Source organism: Zootoca vivipara, chromosome 13, assembly GCF_965207765.1.
Source record: "Zootoca vivipara chromosome 13, rZooViv2.hap1.1, whole genome shotgun sequence".
Lineage (NCBI taxonomy): Eukaryota > Metazoa > Chordata > Lepidosauria > Squamata > Lacertidae > Zootoca > Zootoca vivipara.
This window is the reverse complement of record NC_142596.1, coordinates 3,373,648-3,399,206: the sequence shown is the minus strand read 5'-3', so window position 1 is coordinate 3,399,206 and position 25,559 is coordinate 3,373,648. Positions and strand designations below refer to the sequence as shown.

The following is a 25,559-nucleotide window of genomic DNA, read 5'->3' as shown; positions in this document are numbered from 1 at the left end:
AATTTGGAATTGTTTGTGCTCTTCATCAGCATGCTGCTTTCAATCTAGATGCTACCACCCTGTTGTCAGCAAGGGGGGGGGGATGGAAACTTGATCAGGTTATTCATGCCTTTTCCTTCCTGCCCATGTCCCATAGAAAAGCAAGGAGTGACTGTGATCTTGGTACACACCAGACCAGGCACCCCCAAACTGTGGCCCTCCAGATGTTTCGGCCTACAACTCCCATGATCCCTAGCTAGCAGGACCAATGGTCAGGGAAGATGGGAATTGTAGTCCAAAACATCTGGAGGGCCGAAGTTTGGGGATGCCTGCACCAGACTTTGGGCAGGTGAGAATACACCCCAGCATTGCCAGGCCTGCCTACATCCATCTGTTTTCTGATTAAAACTTTGCGGGGTAGCGCAGAAGCAACCTGCAATGAACATTTCTTTTCGGAATGAAACCAGTTTCCCAAGAAGCCCTTTTCTGGGGTGAAACATATGCAACAGATCTAGACTGTGTTTGGACTGTGTACTCAGTCTCCATTGATTCTAGAATAAAGTGCTGTGTGTATGTAGGACAAGGGCAAGGGAAGGGTAGAGCTTCATCTGTTTAGATCAGGGCTGAAGCATCTGTGCAGGGCTGGCTCTAGGTAGACCCCCGGTGGTGCGGTGCGCCAGGGCGCTGGGCCGGTAGGCAGGGCGCCGCGCGGCAAAGCTGCGCTGAAACCATGATGCACCCTGCGAGGGCAGGGGCGCCAGAGTGATCTCCGCCCCTCAGCACCAGGGCGCGCGACCTGCTCGAGACTGCCCTGCATCTGTGGGCCTCCAGGTAGGAGCTGTGGCCCAGCAATACCAGGAAGACCACACAAGTTGCCCTCCTTGGGTTTCGATGAGCTGCTACTAGCATCAGGTCTCATATGGCTGCTTGCTTTAACACGTACACACAAGCGGGGGAGATGCTTATATTTACTGCTCAATCACACTGTTATCTTTTGCTGCCAGTTTCCAAAACTGGATTGCTGGTGGGTGTAGATCCATGCCATTCTCCTGGGCACTGTGCCCGGTTTGGGTGCTGTCCTTTGAAATCAGACTTGCTTACAAAGCTGTCTTTTATTTTGCTATCTACAGTAGAATATTCAATAGCTGAAAAGGTCGTGCATTTTAAAAGGAGTCACATGCCAGTCGCAGAGCTAAATTTAAAAGGGGAAAAAGAAGAAGAGAGAAAGTGATTCTCTTGCAAGCACAATGGTGGTTATCTGAAGGGACTGCAAATAAAATCAACATTGTAGGAAGTAGGTCATGCAGTTAACCCATCCTTGCTCGGTAGTCACAGGGATGGGCCATGCTTTGTTGCACTGCCAATGCTTCTCTTCTCCTGCAGAAGACTTGGGGGTGCAATTTGTTGACTCTCAAAAAAATGAAAAGAGACACTGCAAGAACAGTGAAAGGGTCTACATGGCCAAACACCATTGCACCAAACTGTCAAGTAGTAAAATATAACCATCATCACCATTAGGGATGAGGGAGAAAAACAATACACAAGCTGAAATGCAGCTACGTTTCAAAATTTGCATTTCCCCAATTACTTCTACAGCCAGTTTTTGGGCATCTGTCAAGAGACAATGGAGTGTGCCTCTGTGGGTGAAGTCCAACAGCTGCATTAGCAGCACTGAAGTGACCACCCTGGGCTGTAAGCCTGGAAAGTGTGTATAGAGGCTGCCCAGATGACAAGACCACCCTCTTGGCCACATTGATGTGGTCCAAAGGAAAGCAGAGCAAGATGTTTGGCAGTAGCTCGGCTGCAGGAGTTGCCAGAAGGAGGTGTACAAGGTGCCATCCAACCATCTTATGGACTCCACTCCAGATTTGTGTAGGGTTTACTCCTTAGCCTTTTCTTCTCCCAAAGATATCCTACAAAGCAGTAGAGGTTTAGAATCACAGTTTTCCTTCTCCTAGAAGGGCTTCCTTCCCAGGTTGACAAGCCCCATCTGCCCCTCACTTCCCTCTACAGCACATGCAGAAACCACCTTATTGGCCATTGGACCCACTCTTGCTTTCATCTGCTCCATCCGCTGGAGCCTGTCTTCACATGCAGGGGAAGTGTCATAGACTGGCAGGGTGCTGAGGAGAGTACACTGGGGGAAGGGGAGCTGGAGTCTGGCCCAGGAGAGGCAGGCAGTGGTTTGTGAGGGCCTATACCAGCCAGGAAATCTAAAAACCCAAGAATCAACTACTGCCCTAAACATCCTCTCCTGGAAGGTAGCCGGCTGGTCCAGATGCCTATCCCACTCTACAGATATCCGCTTCTACCGCCAAAACTTTAATATCATCTCCCTCCAAGACACCATAGCTGTCAAGTTTTCCCTTTTCTCACGAGGAAGCCTATTCAGCATAAGGGAATTTCCCTTTAAAAAAGGGAGAACTTGACAACTATGCCAAGAGACATGGGTGGCTGAAAATCCATCTGTAGGCGCAGACCACCACCCCCGATCCAAACTAGTTTGTTAAGAAAATCCCCAAACTCGGTTCCTCGGGTGATTCTGGGTCATTTCTCTGTGGTAGCTTATCTCAAAGTTTTTAGGTGTCTATACGCTTACCGCATTTATAAATTTTAAATTTACTGTTGTACAATGTTTTAAATGTTTGTTTTCCATCTGGGATTGTAGCCCCAGGTGTGTTTTATAAGCTGGTCTCCGACTGCAATAAATTATCATACTCATACCAGCCAGGAGGTGAGAATCAAGAGACAGGAGAAGTTTCAGAGCTGGAGAAAGAGGAGGAAAAGGCAGGCCAGGCAAGTGAAGGACCAAGTGCTTCCCCACCCTCTCCTGCACCACTGTCTCCCAGAATCAGGAGGGAATTGAAGTGGGAATTGAAGCAGAGGAAGTTTCCATGCAGGCGTAGTCTCTGGCTACATGCGTGCAGCCCAACTTGGGAAGGTACATAAACTGGTAGGGGAGGAGTGGTTCCCAGTTGCTGCAACTGCTTCATAGAGTGTGGAACTGGGAGTAGCTGCCTAGATGCTAGATTGATGTGTGTAGGTATCTGGAGCAGTAGAAGCAAATCAACTATGTTATCTTTGACCAGGCATCCCCAAACTGTGGCCCTCCAGATGTTTTGGCCTACAACTCCCATGATCCCTAGCTAACAGGACCAGTGGTCAGGGATGATGGGAATTGTAGTCCAAAACATCTGGAGGGCCGAAGTTTGGGGATGCCTGTCTTTGACAATAAAGAGTGAACTCTCTGCCATGCACATTCCTTTGACTGGAAGCACCGTTGACAAAGTCCCTAACTCACCAAGGTTTTGAGACCCATCACCTACCTTCATCTGGTTTAGCTGGCCAGTTAAAACCCTTCCTGGGTTGTGGCTGCTGTTGCATGCTGACAGCTTCTAGGAGCCACCAGTGAGAACTGAGTGCAGGATGGAGACCAAAGGTGGACAAACAAACCCAGAAGGGACATCTCAGGCTGTTGGTCTCATGTAATCCCATTCCTGAAGAGATGCAATTGCTATGGATTTCCAGTCAGATTTCTGAGAGTAGATTGATCAGTGTGGCCTTCCCAGAGGCAATACTCGGTCAGAGTTTTGGACTTGACAAAAGGGATATGTCTCCATGGTAATTAAGATGGCCCCAAGAAGCTAGGAGATGGTTAGAGAAAATTATGCATCCTTATTTTTTCCTCTAGCTGGGGATGGCAGAACAAGCTACCTGTGAGTAACAGCAGACTAAAGTTTTGTACTAAGAGAGACCCAGATAACTGAAACAAGAAAGAGTTTTGGGTCACCTGAAAGACTAACAAGTTTATCATGGCGGAAGCATTTGTGGGCTCAAACCCAATTCCACGAGTTCAGGAACACTTGCGCCATAACAAATTTGTTAGTCTTAAGGTGCCACAAGACACTTTCATATTTTTGCTACACAGCTGCCCCTCTGGAAGTGTTTTTCAGAGAGAAGAGTTTGGGATCCATAAGCAAACAGCATCTGGGGGTGCTAGCTGCCTCTTTCCAGGTCTGGTGGACTTTGTGCTTCTACCTATGCTCAACCTGTCCACTTGTGAATGAACTCAAACACTACAAAATGCCAATATGCTTCCAGTAACCTGGTTTAGCACACACCCTGCACTACTGGCATGCAGTCCCCAACAAATTGACCCCCAGGGGAATGCAGTCCTCAGCAGAAAAAAAGGTTCCCTGCCCATTTTCTGTGAACCAAGTTCACAGAATATATTTCTGAGAGAGATTTGCAAACATTGCTATTTAGGTCAAGCTGATGAGCATTTTAAAAAGCAAGACAATGTAGAGCTTCTATGGGCTTTGATGTTACAAAGGGCCTTTCATGGGTTGAATGTTTAATGTCACATCAAACGCCAGGATGCGTTCTTTGCAATGCTCAGTTTGAGCCATGCTTCAAATAATCGGCTCCAAAAGAAATGATATTTTGCAGAGGTCCTTTTGGCAGTGGGCAACTGGTGCAACTCTCTCCCCAGTGGTTGCCCTTCTAGTCCATACTGAGACATTATCTGGGCATGAGAGCAGCAATTGCTGGGCACCACCCTAATCTTGAAATCTCAATAGAACAAATCTGCCAATTTCAGTTCCTCATTTTTCCAATCTGAAGTTCAATTTGCCTCATTTCTGCATCAAGTTAGGGATTTCTCTTTTTTCTTTTAAAAAGGATCACACAAAAATTTGTCTGCACTTTTGTGTGCATTCCTTCTGATGAATTTTGGACATAATTTTACCTAATATATGAATTTCTGCAAACAGTTTTCCCAATATAATGTATGTTTTTAAGGTTATTTTCACTTATAAGATGCACTTTCATGCGCACTTTTTGGTTGGAGAAGTGTCTTGCAAAATTTAGAGAAGTGCGAATTTTACAGGGTAGCTGTACTTCAGTTTCCTTATTGTTTCAGGAAGTGTGAATTAGGAAGGTTAACTATTGCAAACTGAATCAATCCCCTTCGGTCCCTAAGCTCATGGAGAACTGGTCCCACTTCTGTTTGATCTGCACTATCTATTTCTGAACAGATGTCATCATTTGCATGGCGAGGCACATAGGGTTCACTCTGAAGGCAACTTCCCCTCTCTGTGTCATGTTCTCATCCTGCCCCCCAATGTGGCAACTTTAAACTGGCAACATGTGAAGAGAGGGCAGAGTTCTCGCAAGTTTTACTTAGCTCTCTGGCAATTTTGTAGTGAAGCTATTCAACAGGAGTATGCTGGCTGTGTCTTTTGCAGCAACACCTTCTTTGAAGTGAAGTCTATCTCCAACCAAGTCTGGAAGTTCCAGCGATATCAGCTGATCATGACCTTCCATGACCGGCCGGTGCTTCCTCCACCAATGATCATCTTTAGCCACCTTTACATCATTATAGTTCGTCTCTGCTGCCGCTGCAAGAAACGAAGAGAAGACCAAGATGAACGCGACCGAGGACTGAGTATGGGGGGGGGGCATTCTCTCTGTGCTATGTCTGGATTGACTGGGCACCATAGCAGGGGTCAGGCAGGGGGTTGAAGGTCCCATCCATAGAACACCTGCAAGCAGGGCTCCAATTGGGACTTTCTGCCCACCTTTCGTTTTTGAAAGGTGGGCAGAACTCAGAAACATCCCCCATCTATAGCCACTTTACTGCCTCATGCTGCTGTGTGGGGAGATCAGGCTTAGTTGGACTAAATCAAAAGCGGGTGGGGAATCTGTAGCTGGACTACAACTCCCATCATCCTCAATTGCTATCCAAAGTGGCAGGGGCTGATGGGAGCTGTAGATGCGGGAAATGGTTATGAAAGGGATACACAGAATGGGATAGGATATTGAAGGGATAATCTGTGTCCCTGAGTCAGGTGAACCAGCCCTAAGGGTGCAACATTGAGCACACTTTCCCATTGAACATAGCGAGTAAGCATGCATAGGATTATTTATGCATGTATTTCATAAAATTCATGGAGCACTTGAATGTTAAAGAAAAAACCCTCAAAGCAGTTTACAAAAAGGATGTCTCAATAAATACGGTGGGCTTGTTTCTGAGTAAGGGACGCGGGTGGCGCTGTGGTCTAAACCACAGAGCCTAGGGCTTGCCGGTCGGAAGGTTGGCAGTTCGAATCCCCGCGATGGGATGAGCTCCTGTTGTTCGGTCCCAGCTCCTGCCCACCTAGCAGTTCGAAAGCGCATCGAGTGCAAGTAGATAAATAGGTACCGCTCCAGCGGGAAGGTAAACGGCGTTTCTGTGTGCTGCTCTGGTTCATCAGAAGCGGCTTTGTCATGCTGGCCACATGACCCGGAAGGCTCCCTCGACCAATAAAGCGAGAGCGCCGCAACCTTTACCTTTACCTTTTTACCTTTACCTTGTTTCTGAGTAAACATGATCAGGATTGAGCTGTTGATATTTTAGACTACTTTCCAATAGTTGAAACCAGGCCTCAAGTTTTGCTGACACAGGACTCCAGAATGGATTTTAATTTCAGCAAGGGACAGTGTGCAAACCACCATACCATAGAAATTCAGAGTATTTAGCTACTGCCTGCTTGCCAGATTTTTGCTATATGGCTACAGGCTAGAATATGCACAGAACTGTACCTTAACAGTGCAAGCCTCACCATGTCTCCTCAGATCTATTTACTCCCAGAAAAGTGGGGTTAGGCTTGCAGCATTAGAGCCTAATGTTCATTACAAGTAGCCTGAAAATGCACATTGAGGTGTTAGTAGTCTCTTCAGAATTTAGGGGGTTTGATAGACAGGGTAAAATACGTGCTTTCCCTGCCTCAATTTCTTTCAGAGCTGTTTCTAAATGATGAAGAGTTGAAAAAACTGTATGAATTTGAGGAGCAATGCGTTGAGGAGTATTTCCGACAAAAAGAAGATGAAGAACAGTCATCAAATGATGAACGTATCAGAGTTACTTCGGAAAGGTAGCCAGTGGATTTGTTTATTTTTCTTGCCAGTTGCAGTGGGCAAAGAGGAAGCATGGACTTCAACACTAGGGTCCTTTGGAGATGTTGAAGGAAAGAGTAAGGCAACACAATAAGTTTGAGATTCTACTTTAAGATTGCCAATAATAAATCCTTCTCCTCCTCCGCCTTCTTTATACCCTGCTCATCTCACAGTGCAATTACCCTAATGTATGTAATATATAAAACGACCCAGGTGGCGCTGTGGTTAAACCACTGAGCCTAGGGCTTGCTGATCAGAAGGTCGGCGGTTCGAATCCCTGTGACGGGGTGAGCTCCCGTTGCTTGGTCCCAGCTCCTGCCAACCTAGCAGTTCGAAAGCATGTCAAAATGCAAGTAGATAAATAGGAACCGCTACAGCGGGAAGGTAAACGGTGTTTCCATGTGCTGCTCTGGTTTGCCAGAAGCGGCTTTGTCATGCTGGCCACATGACCTGGAAGCTATACGCCGGCTCCCTCGGCCAATAATGCGAGATGAGCGCACAACCCCAGAGTCGGTCACGACTGGACCTAATGGTCAGGGGTCCCTTTACCTTTACCTTTATGTAATATATACATTTTTGTCTATATACATGTCTACTCAAAGGCTCATTAAATTCAATGAGACTTATTCATAGGGATGGGGGAGAAATTCAATTCAGTTCACATTTAAATGTAAATCTACAATATTTTGAATCAATATATGAACTGCAACATGGCAATCCTTCGGAATTTGCACTTATCTAAATTTTGCAATTTAGGGACGTGGGTGGTGCTGTGGTCTAAACCACAAAGCCTAGGGGTTGCCGATCAGAAGGTCGGTGGTTCAAATCCCCGCGACTGGGTGAGCTCCCGTTGCTCGGTCCCAGCTACTGCCAACCTAGCAGTTCGAAAGCACGTCATAGTGCAAGTAGATAAATAGGTACTGCTCCAGCGGGAAGGTAAACGGTGTTTCCGTATGCTGCTCTGGTTCGGCAGAAGCAGCTTAGTCATGCTGGCCACATGACCAGGAAACTGTCTGCTGGCTCCCTCGACCTATAGAGCAAGATGAGCGCCACAACCCCAGAGTCGGTCACGACTGGACCTAACAGTCAGGGGTCCCTTTACCTAAATTTTGCAATGTAGTTCTCCAACCGATGTTGGAAGTCATATATTGGGATAAATTGTACATACTAGTGAATATGTTCATGAAAATCCAAAAATGTATATATTACATACATTAGGGTAAATTGTGCAGAGTGTACTTTCATTCTACACACTTAAGACAAAGGGGAAGTAAGGGAGAAACAAGCAGAACCTGCTCAGTGGTAACATGAGTTTGCTGGTAGTTGCCCCTAGGTAAGGAAGGATCTGCCAATTTCATTTCTTTGTTTCTCAATTTTACCCATCTTAAATTCGGTCCTCTATTCCACAGCAATTTGCATTTTAAAAAATCTCATGAAAATTTGTCAGCATCTAAGTGCAATTTTCTCCCAATAAACACATTTTGGCACATAGTTTTGACTAATATACTCATTTCTGAAAACAACTTGTGTGGTTTTTTTTGTTATTTCCACTAACATATGTATTTTGCACACATTTCCTCCAATCACTGTTGTACGCACTACTTGGTTGGACATCTGCATCCCAAAATTCTGAGACATACAAATTTTGAGGAGGGTTGTGCTTGGGATCACATATTGGTTTGAGGGTGTGAATTAGGTCAATTTTCATTCAAATGCAAACAAAATATAATTTCTTCTTACTCAGGAAGTTGGGATGATTTGCAAGGTGTCACCACATATGCTGGGGATCACATGCTGCCTGTGGGCCCTCTGGCAGCTTGGCAGTGCCCACAGTATCATAGAATCATAGAGTTGGAAGAGACCACAAGGGTCATCCAGTCCAACCCCCTGCCAAGCAGGAAACACCATTCCTGACAGTACCATGCAAAAATATTCTAAATATCGTAAGAATTCAACCAAAGGAAACTGCAGCAGAGGAATGTGAGATGTCCAGCCAAAATACTGTTATAATCCTTCCAAGTTATTCTAACACACTCTGGTTCTTTTCTTTTCTTGGTTTTATTATAATTAAGTTTGTGGCAGCCAATGTCATGAACAAACGAGTAATAACCTACTGATTAACTGAGTAAAACTGGAAGCTCTAATAATTAATAAAACAACTGCCCTCCTCGTAAGTACTGTTCTGGGCTAATAATTACAGTGCAGGACAAATCTGTGTTGCTTAATGAATCTTAACCCCCCCCCCCATTTGAATTCTATAGAGTTGAAAACATGTCTATGAGATTGGAAGAAGTGAATGAAAGAGAACATTTCATGAAAGCCTCTCTCCAGACGGTTGACCTTCGACTTTCTCAGCTGGAAGAACTCTCTGGCCGGATGGCAAATGCTCTGGAGAAACTGGCAGGCATCGACAAGGCTGAACTGACTCACACACGTTCCCGGGCATCCTCGGAATGCGATGCTGCTTACCTCCTCCGGCAAAGCAGCGTAAACAGTTATGATGGCTACATGTACAGGTACCATGGCGATGACCTCGCCTATGATGACCTGCCTACCCCAATGTCTCCAGCCTTGGCATTGCGTAAAGCGGATTCAAAGCTACAGCTGGCTCCAGAACACCAAGGAAGCACCCCCTCTGCCGCAAGCGCAAACACAGTGGCCTCTACAGATCACAGCAAAAACACTTTAGATGTTACGCAGAATGTTTCTCTATCCCGTTCTGGCTCAGTTGACAGGCAGGAACATTGTAAGAATGAAGTGACCACACCCCAAACTCTCAACCAAATGGATATGGTTGTGAATGGGAAGCCTGGAACTGGGCCAAAAATTCAGAACCCTCATTTAGCGTTAGAAAGGACCAAATTAGAAGCCACCATCTCCTATCCCTTGGACAAACCTAGGGCAATGAGGTACTACCCTTCTGAAACATTCAACGCTTGCGAAGCAACCATGATGAAATCAAGGAGTTACATATTTGCACAAGGTGGAAAGATGGTTGGAGGAGTTAACAACCAGACCATTATGGACCAAGAGTATAGGACCATCATGGATGAAGTGTGCCCTTCCACAATTGAACAATGGACTGCCGAGTGGAAGTATGAGGTTCAGCAGAAACTGGCTAGTGAGCCTCCTCCTGAATATCCTGGCATTGTGTCTGAAGCGGAGATGCAAGCCGAGCGGAAACAGCTACTGACTGACACTGAAGAGGACAGCGATGTTGGTGAAGTGGTGGGTCTCAGTGCCTCCCATCCTTCCTCACCTGTCACCAAAAGGATCTACACAGACAATTTTTTGTCAGTGGAATCTGACAGGACTTGTGGTTTTCCTTCCGTACGGTCAAAGAGTTTACACAGCCATTCTCGAAAACCCAAGTCCATTAAGGACAGGCTTAATAGACCGGGACATGCCAGCAGTGTCAGCAGCCTAGTGGTGACCTGTGGGACTGCAACGGAAGAGCAGAAAGCAAAACAAGAAACTGCATCCGCAGAAACTGAATGCTAAAATGTCCTTTTCTCAACAAGCAACAGTTGGGAGATATGGTTAAGCCAGGACACCACAGGTTGTCCCAAAAGCCCATCCTTTAAAGAGCCAGTTTGCATTTGGTAGCTCACTGTGTTCGCTTTTGCAGATGCATTCATGTCCAACTGTTCCTGCTTCAAAGCACTTCCTGCTTTTGTGAAGGGAAGGTGTGCCCTCCCTGAGGGTCATAGCTACCTCTGGAGGGCACGGCCAACAGTATCAACATGGATTCTTTAATTCATTATGTCAATGATTCTAAAAGCAATGTAGTTCAGTGAACTGGAGGCTGGATCCTCCTGACCCATAAGAGCACCACTGCTTAAAACAGGCATCCCCAAACTGCGGCCCTCCAGATGTTTTGGCCTACAACTCCCATGATCCCTAGCTAACAGGACCAGTGGTCGGGGAAGATGGGAATTGTAGTCCAAAACATCTGGAGGGCCGAAGTTTGGGGATGCCTGGCTTAAAACAAAGGTTCTCACTGAGGGATTGACAGGCGAATAACATTCTTTGTGGGCTTCAGGGAAATGCTGCAGAATGAATCACCGAGAGGCCCTTTTTTAACACACATAAAAAGTGGCACAACCAGCAGCTCTTCTTCCTGCAAAAGTGAATGTTGTGTGTGGCAAGTGTATACAGTATTCCCTCAGCATAGTATAGCTATCAAGGATATACGCACATATAACACTGTATGTGATCATTCCTGTATATACCCGCTGCAAACTCCCTACACTGAGGATCCTTGAAAGACAGCATTCCCATATCTATAGTGGCACCAAGGAAGAAAGGGGGGGGGGAGAAGGAGTACCTTCTTGAAGAGGTATGAGTTTGTGTGCGGAGTCTTACTGTCACTATTTTTACACCATTGTTGTTGTTGTTCTGGTCAGCCAGTTTGGGCTAGTGGCAATCAGATAAATATTTTTTTCAGGCACAGTTCAGCCAACTGCAGACTTAAATAAATGTGTTTTCGGGAGGCGGGCTGCACCCACAAATAAGCCTTGAATTTAAAGATGCAGCTTATTTGCGGGTGCATCTTATATTCAGGCCAATACAGTAACTTTTAAGCTTGTGATTTTACTGTTTGGGGAGGTTTTCGCTTCAGGTGATTCCCAGACCTCAAATGCTATCATGTGACTCAGCAAGTAACGTCCTTGGTTTAAGGCAGTGCTGTTTTTTGGTGATCCGCAAGCAAAAGGTGAACGACAAAAATGTGGACTTGAAACTTTAATTGCATCTAAGGGCAAAACTAGATGTTACACTCAGATGCACATGGCATTACTTGGCATTATTCTTTATATTGAAAAGATTATTTCTGGAAATGCAGTCAAGATTGGAGAAATGGCAGAGGCAAGAAGTGTAACTCACACCCGTAAAGTCAACTCACACCCGTTACAAATGATGTTCTCTCTCCACAACTTTCCCAACTGCATCTATGCCTTTGCAAATGAACATTAGAACTTCCATGACGGGGGAAAGCCAAGGTGGCGGTGATCTCCAGCAGCATAATGGGTTGGGGGAGCAACCTTGTCCAATCCCAACTGCCCTTCCAAAAGCTGATTTTTCTGCTCAAAAAGTGGCATCAGGGTAGGGATGCACAAATTTGCCTGATTTGGCTTCTCTTGGTTCTATTTTTTTCCACTCTTAAATTCAGTTCTCCACACACACACACACACACACACACACACACACACCAGCATTTTTTTATTAGTCCTTATGAAAATTCAGCAGCATTTCAGTGTGAATGTATCATAATACTGTATACAAATCTTTGTATGCCTAAAATACACACTTTTGCAAAAGTTTCCCCAAATATACTGTAATGTATTGTGTGCTATTTTCACTATTCCATGCATTTTTATGCACATTTTAGTACTGTCGTACCTTTAAACGGAATCAAAGTGTGGCTTCTGATTGGCTGCAGGAAGCTCCTGCAGCCAATTGGAAGCTGTGGAAGCCCCGTCAGACAGTCAGTTTCCAAAAATAGTTCGCAAACCAGAACAGTCACTTCCAGGTTCGTGGGGTTTGGGAGCCAAAACGTTCAAGAACGAAATTGTTCAAAAGCCAAGGTACGATTGTACATGCATTTTTGTAAACATAGGTTGGCTAGAGAACCACACTGCAAAATTCAGAGAAGTGCTAATTTCAAAGGAAGGCCACATTTCAGTGTGTATTGTTTCAGAAATTGTGGGTTAGGATAGCTAATTAAGATATTACTACTAATCCAGAATACGGCAGCTAGACTTGTGACTGGGAGTAGCCACTGGGATCATATAACACCAGTCCTAAAGGATCTACACTGGCTCTCAGTACGTTTCCAAGCACAATTCAAAGTGTTGGTGCTAACCTTTAAAGCCCTAAGCGGCCTTGGCCCTGTATATCTGAAGGAGCATCTGCACCCCCATCATTCAGAGTGGACACAGATCTAGCTCTGAGGGCCTTCTGGCATTCCCTCACTGTGAGAAGTAAAGTTACAGGGAAGAAGGCAGAGGGTCTCCACCAGATGTCAAGGAGATAAAGAACTACAACTTTTAGAAGACATCTAAAAGTTCCTTCCTGTATCAGGAAGTTTTTAATGTCTGATGTTTTATTATGTTTTTATGTGTTGGAAGCTGCACAGAGTAGCAGGAGAAATACAGCCAAATGGATGGGGTATAATAATAATAATAATAATAATAATAATAATAATAATAATAATATCATCATCTTACACCCATTCATCAGGCTAGTTACATGTCTGCACGCATATCTTGACCTTCACAGTCTTGCATTATCTGTTTGGCATAGCCCCAAATTCCTGCAGCTTCCTAAAAATCATTTGTTAATATACCCTGTAGGTCTCTATAGTTCTTGATCAAATTATGTCAAACAGAGGTGATTGCCTTAAGTGATAGCACCACATGGGTGGTGCTGCCTTGTGGAAGAACTGTTAATGGACATTTGATAGGAAGGTGCTGTTTCAGAGCACTCCAAATGCGGTGGGGGTGGTGCTATCTTTGAGTTACAGTAAGGGTGGATAGGTGGACTCTAAGGAGAAAATTTAAGACTTGCTTAAGGGACATTTGTATTCAGTGACTGCAGAAGCAGCGAAAGAGGAAATAAAACTTGCTTTATGAACAGAAGCAGGTGGAAGTTGAGACCTGCTCAAGAAAAGAAATAGCAGCTGCATTGTACCCTGATCTACAAGTCAATTGCCAGAATCTCCCACAGAAATGCTGGGAATTGGGAGAAATTTAAACGGAGTGGTGGGTGTTCCTTTTTCCCTCCCTCCTGCATCTTGCTCCCAATGACAATGTGGCAAACGTCAGCAGGTGCAGAATCGTGTGCCGGAGAACCAGATGATACGTACCCCACAAACCTGCTTTTGCAAGCATTAATTTCCATTTTGCACACACTAGAAATGCACAATCTATTCACAACTACGGTAGCTCTGCATGCTTATGACACAGGAAATAAGCAGCAACTTCATACCGAGCCAGACCATCTAGCTCAGGATGGTCTACACTGACTGGCAGCAGCATTCCAGGTTTTCAGGCAGGGAGTCTTTCCCAGCTTTACCTGGAGATGCTGGAGATAGAACCCAAGACCTGCTACATGCAAAGCAACTGCTCCACCACTGAGCTGTGCCCCCTGGTTGTACTAAAAATGGGTTATTCAGATATCGCAAATGGTGAGTTGGCATGTGGTTTTTTCTTCTTTAAAAAACTTACTGGATTTTTGTGTGGAAAGAGTAAATCTGGATTAAATGTGGAGAAATCTGGGCTGGCAACAGTGATGTTCATGTGGACGCTGAGAAAAGCGTGCATGCAAGATAACACTAATCCCACAATAAACCCTTGTCTGGAAGCACTCTTCATTTATGGAGAAAAGCCTTTAATTTACTACAGCTGCTAGAGACACTGATTCAATTTGCACATGCACTGTAGAACCAACATGCTAAAATCTAGATTATTTCATATTCATATTGTTATTTCTAAGAGAAACTTAGCATTTAACAATGAATAAACAACAACTAAAACCAGATTTTAAAATCTGATCTTTTTTTCTTTAAAAACCTTACTTTTTATTTTCTTAAAACCGCAGTTTTTATTTCTCCCTTGTCTTAGCAGAGCTTGCAGGAGGCTGCCATGAAAAGAGCACAGATATGCACCCTGTAGTCTCAAAGTTGTGCACTGGGACTTGTTGCTGGTGTAGCACGGTGGCCACTGAATCCTGTAGCCTCCTGAGCTTCAGCACAGAACGGCACAGTTAGTTATCCAAAGGTTAGCTTTGTAGCATTACAACTAAATAATATATGATAATTTATTTCCTTTTGTGAATAGCATTCTATTTTGAGTAACGGAAGTTCTTCCTATTCTTTCCAGAAGACTGCTTTCCCCTCTGTAAAGGTGGAGGTTTTTTTCTTTTTAATCAAACCATTAAGCACATTACCTAAGAGGATTTCAGCTAACTGGGATGGAAAAGTTAATTTTTCACAGATTAGAGGTCAAAGGTTTATGTTTAACTCCTGGTAGTCCTATTATGTACAATAAACTTAAAAATATTACCGCTGGATCCTAAGTTGCTTTGTATGTAGATTCCCATTTCAGTGGCTCTCCTCTTTCCCATGGACCAAGGGGTTTTTATTGGTGGTCGCTGTGTGTCTCCTCCCTACACTTAGCATTCTGATTCCCCTAACTCTTAGGCTTAAGGAGACAAGTCAATCTGAAAACCCCTTCTTCCCCAGCAGAAAAAGCAAAAAGACAAAAATAGGAACCCAGACACATGAAGGAGCAACCTTCCCAATCTGGCACCCTCCTGGTGTTTTGGACTATAACACCCATCAGAGCTGAGTTGTCCACAGTAACTGGAGGGTATCAGGTCAGGGAAGGCTGTTATAGAGTGTGCTCACAATGGAATCCAGAAACTGGCTTCACATACATACACCCACACCCCACTGATATATTGAAGCAAAGACTTTGTTTGAGACTCCTTTTTAAGCATTATCTCAGAATTTATTTACCACATTATGATTACAACAATGACATGGGATACAATTTGGTAGCATTAGCCTTCACAGTTTACTTTTGCATAAGTTTTGTGCAATTACACGATCATTTGGCTTTGTTATAATATGCAGGTGCCTTTCATTGTTTGCCTATATTCCATCAGCAAAAAAACAAACAAAACAAAACCCCAAACCCAGCAACATCATTATGAAGTGATGTGTTAAGTAAACCTTTATCCTTTGTTTCTAGTACTGAAATGATTATCACACAAGTTAATCCAGGAATAATATGGAACTCTCTGAAATGAAACCTTTTCTTTACTTTGTATTTTTGTGTAAAGCATTTTAAACATATATATATATATATTAAGTAAGGACTGTATTTTAAAATGTAATAGCATCTTAATAAATTCACATTTTGTTTTTTAAAAATTGTCATGAAAAATCACAGCTCACTTTGTTTTCTTAACTAGATGTTGAAGGGAAGGAAGATAAAAGAATATATGGGAAAATATTTCAAAGTTCTCCAGGTTTCAGGCTAAAAATAGGTGAGGAAGGAGAGGGCATGGAAGCTGCACTGGCATAAGCTCCCATTGTGGCAGGGAAGACACTACTCTCTCCCCAATTCACATACAGAATCTGGCCAAACTGGTAGAATTTAACAGTGGTGATGGGAGTTCTTTGTTCACTGTACTTAAGCACAGCAGGCTAGCTTACAGGAACCAAGGGACCAAGGGACCACCCACAGCATCTGCCACCTGAGGTGGCCTTCATCTGCTTAATAGTAGAACTGACTATTAAGCACAAGTTAAGTTTAACTAGGAAGAAAATGCCTTACCCTCATCCGGGCATGCACACCCACCCAGTGTTTTCTGCCTTGTCCCCTCCCACACTTTGTGAAGTACAGAAAAATGCTTTCCCTCATGCTAATCTGGAAAGGCTCTGTTAATTCTTTTCTGTAGGATGAGGATCATAACAGCCAGCATTCTTGCAGAAATAGTTTTCTCCCCTAAAATAAAAAAAGGTTTGAAGCCTAAAAGGGCAAAGGTTGAAGAAACTGGGAAAGGGATAATTTACTGCTGTCTCTTTAAAACTGTTAAACAAAAACTCTTAATGAGAAAACACAGGATGAAGTGCATCTATGGAGGTGAAATGTGGCCTATATGCCGAAGTTTAATCCAAGGAGACCTCCAGCTAACCATTAAACAGAGGGATGAATTCTGTGCTATCCGCTGTGTTCATGCTGACTAATAAGCAACTTGAAAGTGCACTGCTTTTGGAGCCAATATTTGTCTTAACACTACAAAAACAACACATACCAATAAATTCAAGAAAATAAATGTCCAATATGCCAAAAGTACACTTGTGGCATATCTTTACACTTTCCTCAATTAACATAAATGTAATAAATGTTTGAAAAGTCACCAACATCACAAAGATAAAACTTTGCTGCACCAAATTCAGATACTTAGGGGTACATATAACCAAAAACCTCAACAAACTATACCTCCACAATTACAAGGCCCTGTGGCGAGAAATTAACAAAGACTTCAGGAAATGGAACAACACCAACTTCACCCTCAGACAAAATAGCCATGATCAAAATGATCACCCTCCAAAATTAACCCACCTATTCCAAACCTTCCCAATCTGGATTCCCCCAACCCAACTCTAAATGGTAGGAAAAAACTACACTCGTTTATTTTCTCACACAAAAAGCCAAGAATAAGCTTCAAATATCTGCACCTCCCTTCCTCAGAAGGAAGATGGGAAATTCCCAGCATAGAACTATACTACATCGCCAACCAAGTGCACCACGTAATCCCATACATTCTAGAGGATGAGATGAAACAATGATTCCACTGTGAGAGAGACATATTCAAAAACACCCCACCACAACATACCCATTCTTCCAAAACAAAGGAAAATCCCCACAACACTAAACAATTTTACACAAACTAAGGGACACCCAACATTTTGGAAGTCAAACGAACTTCTGGAATGGATTATGTTCGAAAACTGAGGTTCCACTGTGTCCACAATATACAGAATGCTGCCCCAGAATCCAACAAACCCCCTAAACGCAATCAAAAAACAACAGCAGCATGACCTAGGCTACAAAATAAACCCTACCCAGTGGACTAGAGGGGAGCTGGCAGTTTGTAGGAGATTAAGCCCCCATGTGAGCAGGGACCAGGCTTACATTTTGAATGCCCCTCTCCCCCGCACCAGGCTGGAAATGGGGATGGCATGAGGGGGCAGAAACTTGCTTTATTTTCTGGATACATTTCCCCCTTAAATTATGGAATAATAAAACATATAATAATTTATGGATTTAAAATGTTTAATGCATTTTGTTAAGGTTCAATTTCTTTGATGAATAAAAATAATGTATTTTACGACCATTTAATTCAATGAATGTTTGCCTATAAAAATGAAATAATGGAAAATATAAAACCCTGATGATTATTTGGTTCAACAAAATTTTTCTCTAAAAAATTTGAAAATGAAAACCCCTAAATTCAATGCATGTGTGCCTTAGCAATGTTTTCCATAATTGAAAAGGGGAAAAAACCTTACGATTAATTTATTCAATAAATGTTTGCCTTTAATTTTTTAAAAATGAAAAAGAAGCCCTACCAACGGCCAGGCTGACTCCCAACCGCCTTTTGCGGCGCCTACTGAAACGCCTCGGGGCATGGCCGGTGGCCTTGCACAGGGAGGAAGGCCTCGGTTCTCGCGGAGCGGCCGCGTTTGACCCTCAGCCCCACCGTCCGACACCTCCTTCCTTTCACAACGAACGTTGCTAGGAGACGAGAGGCGAGAGGGAGGGCGGGGTAGGAGAGGAAGCAGCAGCTGACCGCCCTCCACCGTCACGCCCCTCCCCGCGACGTCTGGTTCGTGACGCGAAGGTTGAGCGCGCGGCCCCTGCTATTGGCCTTCCCCGTCGGCTGCGGCTCCTCCCCTTCCTCCTCCACGTGATGGTAGCACGAGGGTGGGCGGGGCGCCGGAGCCTCTAACCCCCTCCTTCGTAACCTTCAGACCGGTGTGAGGATGGCGGAGGCGGGGTCAAGAGGGAGGGGGGAGGAAGGCAGCGGGCGGAGCAAGCAGCGGCAGCCGACGCAACGAAAGCAGCGGAGGGAGCGCGAGCGCGTGACGACAGGGGGCGTGGCTTCTCCGGCGTAGTAGCCCCCGCCGCCGCCGGCGTGAGGTGGGGCCAAGAGACGAGCCCGGAGCTCCGAGGGAGAACGAACGAGCGACGAGCGGGGTCGGCCTGGCTTGGGAGTCGCCGCTGCCGCTGCGGTCATGTTTCCTCTCAAGCCCCCCAAGGCCACCTTCAAGTCGTACCTCTTGCCTCAGGTAAGGCGCGCGTGCCAGTAGGGCGGCGGCAGCAGCGGCTGTTTCCCCCTCCTAAGTTACTTTGGGTCTTAGGGGCAAGGAAGCCCCTTTCGGAGCTCTGGCTTGAGCTGGAGGGAACCGCCGCCGCCGCCCTCCTCCTGCTGCACGTTGGGCAGACCCGCGAGTCGCCCTCTCGGTGGGGGGTCTGGGGCAGGAATGAAGGCGCCACCCTCCACCTCCGGGAGGGTGCAGCCCTTGTGTCTTGCAGGTGGGATCCTAAGCGGATGACGGACCAATAAATCCAAATCCAATAAATAATCCAATAAATAACAGTGATGATAATAATAGGAAGTCTAGCACCATGCATGCACGTGTTTCGATGTCGTAGCCGGCCCTGGGACCTTAGAGTAGAGGATGGGCAATAAATAATAACAATAATAATAATGATGATGCCTACTGGAGTGCAATTCGCACTGAGTTCAATGGGACTTGCTTTCAGTGGATATAATGATTTGGTTTTTTTATTTACAGCTGAAGTCACCCGCTCCTGTCTTTACTTGGTGGGACTTGAGGAAACACTGAGTAATGCACAAGTTTAATAATAATAATAATAATAATAAGCATAATGTCACAGAAGTTGCTTAGCTAAACATCCGCACACTGAAATGTAGCAGGTGGGAGAGGCTCCAGTGCAGCAGCATTCTCTGCACATATGGAAGCTTCCTTGGCAGCAAGTCAACTCCATGGGGCTGATTTCTGGGGAAACATGTCCTGGAGCGAGGATGTCACCTTGCAGTCCTAATGCATTACTTTGCAATGAGCCCTCTTCCCTCCTTTCCCTTAGTGCAACTTAGCTTTTGAGGAAAGTGTGTCTAGGAAACCAGCTTGCAGTCTTGTGGGATTGACTTTTGCGTTAATATGTTTAGGATTGCTTTCTTATGCCCTGGTAAAGAATGCTATCCTACACATCATTCCCACCTTTTTCCCCCTTAATGGTGACAATCCCATTTACAACGTGAGAACATTCTTCATAACTTTGAGCAGGGCAGTGGGGTGGGGTAAGTGAAGACAAGCTACAGCAATTGACTGTAATGTTGTTCACTGCTCTTGCTCAGGCTTTACAGAAAAAGCATTTTGGTTACTGAAATTCATTCTGATTGTGCATGTAAAATATAACGGATACAATTCTACAGGATCTGGTGTGAAAACAGTCAAGATCCAATTATTCCTAGGCATGCGCCTCCAGTTGGTAGAGGTGTCAGGTACCATCCTGGCACCCAGGCATCTTCACTTGGTTGCAAGTGGCCGATAGCCAGGTGCAAAATGCACCTGGTGTCTGGCTAATTTTGAACACTGACAAGTAGCCAACAGTTGCAGGATGAAGGTCAGGCAGACTGAAGCTCAGAATGAACACAGACTTTAATCTTTGAGAATTCTTGGAAAAGAAGTGATGTCCTTGCAGACTGGAGGTGGGAAAATGTTTTCCCCATCTTCAAAAGGGGGGGGGAGAAGACCCATTAACTATTGACTTGTGAGCTTGACATTGATTCCAGGAAAGGTCCTAGAACCAATAATTCAACAGTCAATCTTTGAGCACTTAGAAAAGGAGGCAGTAATTACTAAGACCCAGCATGACTTTATCAAAAACAAGTCATGTCAGACGAATCTCATGTCTTTTCTTCTTTTTTTTGAATTACCGTATTTTTCACTCAAAAAAATGCACCTAATTTTTAGAGGAGGAAAGCTCTGTTTTTGGCGGGGATCAGCTCAAAGTTGTGCAGCTTCTTGCAGCTTCTTTTGCAAATGGGAAAAGGCCCATTTTGGGGTGTATCAGCTCAGTTGTGCAGCTTTTTTTGCAAAGGGGAAAGCTCCATTTTTTTTAGCATCAGCTCAAAGTTGTGCAGCTTCTTTTGCAAATGGGAAAAGCCCCGTTTTTTGGGGATCAATTCACAGTTGTGCAGCTTTTTTGCAAAGGAGGAAAGCTCCATTTTTGAGGATCAGCTCAAAGTTGCTGAGCTTACTTTGCAAAGGGAAAAAACCCTGTTTTTATGGGGTTCAACTCACAGTTCTGCAGCTTCTTTAGGAAAGGAAAGGGAGCCATTTCTACAGTTTTCAGACAGATAATCTAATCAAGTCACATGTCGCTGCAGCCTTAATCTGCAGAACATTCAACAATGGAGGCCTGGGCAAGGGGGCGGGGCCTGGAAGGGAGCTAGCATCCCTTATCTCCCTCCCCCATCTCTTGCAATCAGCTACTGAGCGGGTTCCTTTCAATTCCCTCTTCCCCTCTTGTTAGCCTTTAGCTCTTCCTTTAAAAAAATAAAAAGCACGATCTGCTTTTTGCCCCTGGGCAATTTGGCTCCAGGGACCATGCATTCGCTCCATAAGAGGCACAGACATTTACTCTTACTTTTAAGGAGGAAAGAAGTGCGTCTTATGGAGCAAAAAATGTGGCACATGTTTGGTGGATCAGGGAACTACTGTGGAAATATTGTATCTTGATTTCAGTAAGGCTTTTGACAAAATCCCCTATTATATATATTTTTGTGAGGAAGCTGGTAAAATGGGTGTTGAACAAGGTAACTGTTAGGTGGATCTGTAGCTGGTTGATTGACCAAACCCAAAGAGTACTCATTAATGGTTCCTCGTCACCCTGGAAAAAGTGACAAGTGGGGTGCCACAGGGTTCTATCCTGGGCCTGTTGTTGTTCAACATCTTTTTAAAGACTTGAATGAAGGAATTGAGGGGATGTTCATCAAATTTTCAGATGACACCAAATTGGGAGGGGGGAGCTAATGCCACAGAAGACTGAATCAGGATTCAGAATGACCTTAACAGATTGGAGAGCTGAGGCCACAGTAACAAAATAAATTTCAATACGAACAAATGTCAGGTTCTGCTCTTAGGCAGCAAGAACCAGCTGCACAAATCTAAGATGGGAGACACCTGTCTTGCTAGTTGTACATGTTAAAAGTATCTAGGGGTCTTGGTGGGCCACAAGTTGAACATGAGTCAACAGTGTGATGCAGCAGCAAAAAAGCTAATGCTATTCTAGACTGCATAAACAGAAATATAGTGTCCAGATCAAGGGAAGTAATAGTACGACTCTATTCTGCCTTGGTCAGACCACACCTGCAGTCCTGTGTCCAATTCTGGGCTCCACAATTTGAGAAGGATATTGATAAGTAGAGGAGGGTGACCAAGATGGTCAAGGGTATGGAAACTAAGCCATACAAGGAGCACTTGAAGTAGCTGGTTGTGTTTAGCCTGGAAAAGAGACTGAGAGGAGATATAATAGCCACCTTCAAATATCTCAAGGGCTGTCACATGGAAGTTGGAACAAGCTTGTTTTCTTCTGCTCTGGGGGGTAGGGCCCAAACCAATGGCTTCAAGTAACAAGAAAGGAGATTCCGGCTAAATATATGGAGGGAAAATCTGTCAGTGGAACAGACTCCCTCGGGTGGTTGTGGACTCTCCTTCCTTAGAAGTTTTTAAGCAGAGGTTGGATGGCCATCTGTCATGGATACTTTAGCTGAGATTCCTGCAGTTGCAGGGGGTTGGATTTGATGATCCTTGGGGTACCTTGCAGCTCTACACTTTTATGATTCTGTGTCACCTCTTTTTGTGTATAATGCCTCTTTGCATACTTCCCTTTCCCCATTATTTGGCAACTAGTTTAAATATGTGGCCTTCTTATATACATTACAGTGAGAGGGGGGGGAGTATTTGATCCCCTGCTAAATTTGCCCGTTTGCCCTCTGTCAAAGAAATGACCAGTCCATAATTTTAATGATAGGTTTATTGTAGCTGTGAGACACAGAATAACAACAGGAAAAAACCCAGAAGACAAAAGACTGGTCATTTATTCATCAGAGGGCAAACGGGCAAATTTAGCAGGGGATCAAATACTTTCCCCCCTCACTGTACTTGGCAAAATTTGTATTTCATTGTTACAACAAGAAATAGAGTTGACTGGCTCTCCTCAGACTATTCCTGCTTTTAAATGTCCAGTTCATAACTTGGAGGAATGGTTAATATGTTTGTAGGGATTACTTTAATCACCTTTTTATCATTAGACATTCTTTGCTGTTAGCAACTACTTGCTGTTAATAGCTCAACAGGTACACAATTTTATATCACAGTATCTTGAAGTTGAATAATACCTGTACCTGTTATGTGCTGAAGGCACAAACTCTAGCAAGGCAAAAAATATCAACCCTGGAGCTACTTTAAATTGCCTTCAAAGTACAACAATTTGAGTATAGCATTGCTTGTATCTTGTATTTCTTACTTATTTTTAAATTTAGCTGTTTGTTAAACTAACTTCAGCCTGGGCACTGAGATCCAGCTCTGAGGTCCTTCTGGTGGTTACCTCATTGTGAGAGGTGAGGTTGCATTGAACCAGCCAGAAGGCTTTTATGGCAGTCGCTCCCGCCTTCCCACTAGATGTCAAACAGATAAACAGCTATGTGATTTTTTTAAAGACATCTGAAGGCAACCCTGTTCAGGGAAGTCTTTAGTGTGATGTTTTATTGTGCTTTTACTATTTTTTGTTGGGAGCCACCCAGAGGGGCTGGGGCAACCCAGTCAGATTGGCTGCTTATAAATAATAATAATGATAATGATTGTTATTTTCTTATTTATATCTATTATTATTATTATTATTATTATTATTATTATTATTATTATATATAAATAATAGCCTGGGTGTTTTTTTATTCCTGTTCGAAGTGTTAGTTAAAATGGTACTTGATTCATGTTACTGAGAGATCTGAGTTTAATTTTTTTGGTACATCTAACTGTGATACAACCAGTTTTAAACTGCATTTCAAACAAATTTTAGCAAATGTGAAATACCCTGCCTTCAAAACTGATCTGTCATTAAACCTAAAAGTTGACTTCCTGAAGCAAAAAGGTGTTGGTTAGTGAAATTAAAGGGATGGGAGAAATTACTATTTTTTCACTGTGACATCAGATAAATTGGTGAGCAATTCCCCACCTTGGAGTGGGGATTGCTCATTCTTAAATAGGGTGAGTCCTGTTTCATACATGCATGGATGGACACAACCAGAAAATGAATGGAAAAAGAAAAGCTGACACATATGTCTGTCAAACCTGCTTACCTACTTTCCCACCCTTAGGAGTGAACAAAAGTCTTCAACAGGGAGGGGATGTTACCTCCCTTGCTTCTACCACATAGAGAGGGCCCTGGCAGTGTGTTTCATCTGCCTCTATCTCATGAATTCTGTTGCATCAGACAAAAGGCCAATGTAGTTTAACCAGATGATCTGGGAAGCCCCCCAACAAGAGCATGAAGGCAATAGCCTCCTTTTTCTATTGTTTTCCCGCAAATGGGATTCAGTTGCGTGCTGCCTCTGAATTGTATGGTACATATAGCAATGACATTCCCTGGAACTCACTCTTCCAACTCTATGATTCTATGATCTCTTCTTGGCAGATGATAGAGCTTGTGGAATATTGTTTCTAATTTTGCATGATGTGACAACACCATTTTGCTGTGGCAGAGCTTCTGATGAAAACTTAACTATGGGACTCTCCCCTGAGATCACAAAAAATTGTATTCTGCCAATTACCCATTCCTGGATCAAGGTTAACATCCTAATTACACACACACACACACACAGAGAGAGAGAGAGAGAGAGAGAGAGAGAGAGAGAGAGAGAGAGAGAGAGAGAGATACGTATATATTTCTTTGTCCCACATCTTGACATAAAGCTTCTTCTTCTCTCCAGCGTGTTACTAGTCTAAATGATTCGTTTTCCTTTTGGCCACGCACAATTGAAATGCATTTGCTCAGATTTTTACTCAGTCTTTGAATTAAGCTTTTTTAAAGATAGATTTTTTAAAATCCTTGTAAGAACTGTGGAAGAAAATGCAAAGAAATAGAACATGTGACTAAAAACAGCATGCCAAAAAATCCCAGTATGTAAAAGTGAGGCTGTTCCAAAGGGCTTACACCCTTTTCTTATGCCTGAGAAAGTTTTTTTAAAAAAAAATCTTCATGACATGCTTTATGCTGCAGCAAGGTGTCCAGGAAGGTTTCTCACAGTTGCAGTATGTGCAGTTGCACATGCAAAGTTGATAAGACTTCCCATATTAACCCACTTGCATAGCAGCCAGTTGTTCTGATACTACAGAAAGTTGTCAGCCTTGTGGAAAGCATGATGTTTATACAGCAGTGGCCATGCACTGTACTGTATTTGCTACAGACAGTTATGTCTGTGCCATAAGAGTCTCAGATTGAGAGCTACATATGTTTCTTTTATCTTTCTTTAATATCCTCTCTCGTTTGCTGTCTCTCTCTTTGGGTCTTTTTCTTTTCTTTTCTTCTTTCTGCGTGTCTGCACACATACACACACAGAGAGAGAGGGAGGGAGGGAGAGCTATGGGTTAGGTTAGAATATGTATTTCAGACTAGGATTCTACAAGCAATTTAGATTATTTCATGTATATTACATCTCTCTTTTATCACTATTGTGTTTCAGACTGAAGACAAGATAGCACCGGAGCCTAGACTTAAAAAATTGGAGCCAGTTCTTTTGCCAGGTAAGCATTCTAGCTGTTGGAGTGTTTTTTGGCCCATATGGGTATATGCAGTAACCTGTTTGTCAATCTTTAAGATACTGTACCTCAAAACTCTTTCCTTATTCTGACATCTGATCCTGTTCTACTCAGTGTTAGAAACTGGGGTAAAAAAGCTATTCGCCCCAACCTGAGCACTAAAACAGTATGTCTAGTTGCATTTTTTTAAAAAAAATTCAGCAATACTTTTTGTTTGTTT

At 43.8% G+C, this 25,559-nt stretch overlaps 2 protein-coding genes and 1 long non-coding RNA gene across 3 annotated transcripts in view; 2 read left to right on the top strand and 1 right to left on the bottom strand.

Moving 5' to 3' along the window:
• TRPM1 (transient receptor potential cation channel subfamily M member 1) overlaps positions 1–11,227 on the top strand; it is a 57,133-nt gene extending 45,906 nt beyond the window's left edge. Inside the window, exons 25-27 of the mRNA XM_088657230.1 lie at positions 5,226–5,425; positions 6,761–6,893; positions 9,177–11,227. Of these exons, the coding sequence (XP_088513356.1) occupies positions 5,226–5,425; positions 6,761–6,893; positions 9,177–10,416 (1,573 nt within the window). The 3' untranslated portion in view covers positions 10,417–11,227. The remainder of the gene's footprint in view (positions 1–5,225; positions 5,426–6,760; positions 6,894–9,176) is intronic.
• Positions 1,077–18,226, bottom strand: LOC148683607 (uncharacterized). The gene is made up of 4 exons (XR_015946893.1): positions 18,059–18,226; positions 5,161–5,378; positions 3,306–3,623; positions 1,077–1,892 (listed from the first exon to the last, which is right to left on the bottom strand). It is a non-coding gene; the product is annotated as an uncharacterized LOC148683607 (long non-coding RNA).
• Positions 18,227–18,457: 231 nt separating this feature from the next.
• The window catches only part of MTMR10 (myotubularin related protein 10), a 48,620-nt gene continuing 41,518 nt past the window's right edge, over positions 18,458–25,559 (top strand). The window contains exons 1-2 of the mRNA XM_035130508.3: positions 18,458–18,778; positions 25,264–25,324. Coding sequence (XP_034986399.2) covers positions 18,725–18,778; positions 25,264–25,324 — 115 coding nt within the window. The 5' untranslated portion in view covers positions 18,458–18,724. The remainder of the gene's footprint in view (positions 18,779–25,263; positions 25,325–25,559) is intronic.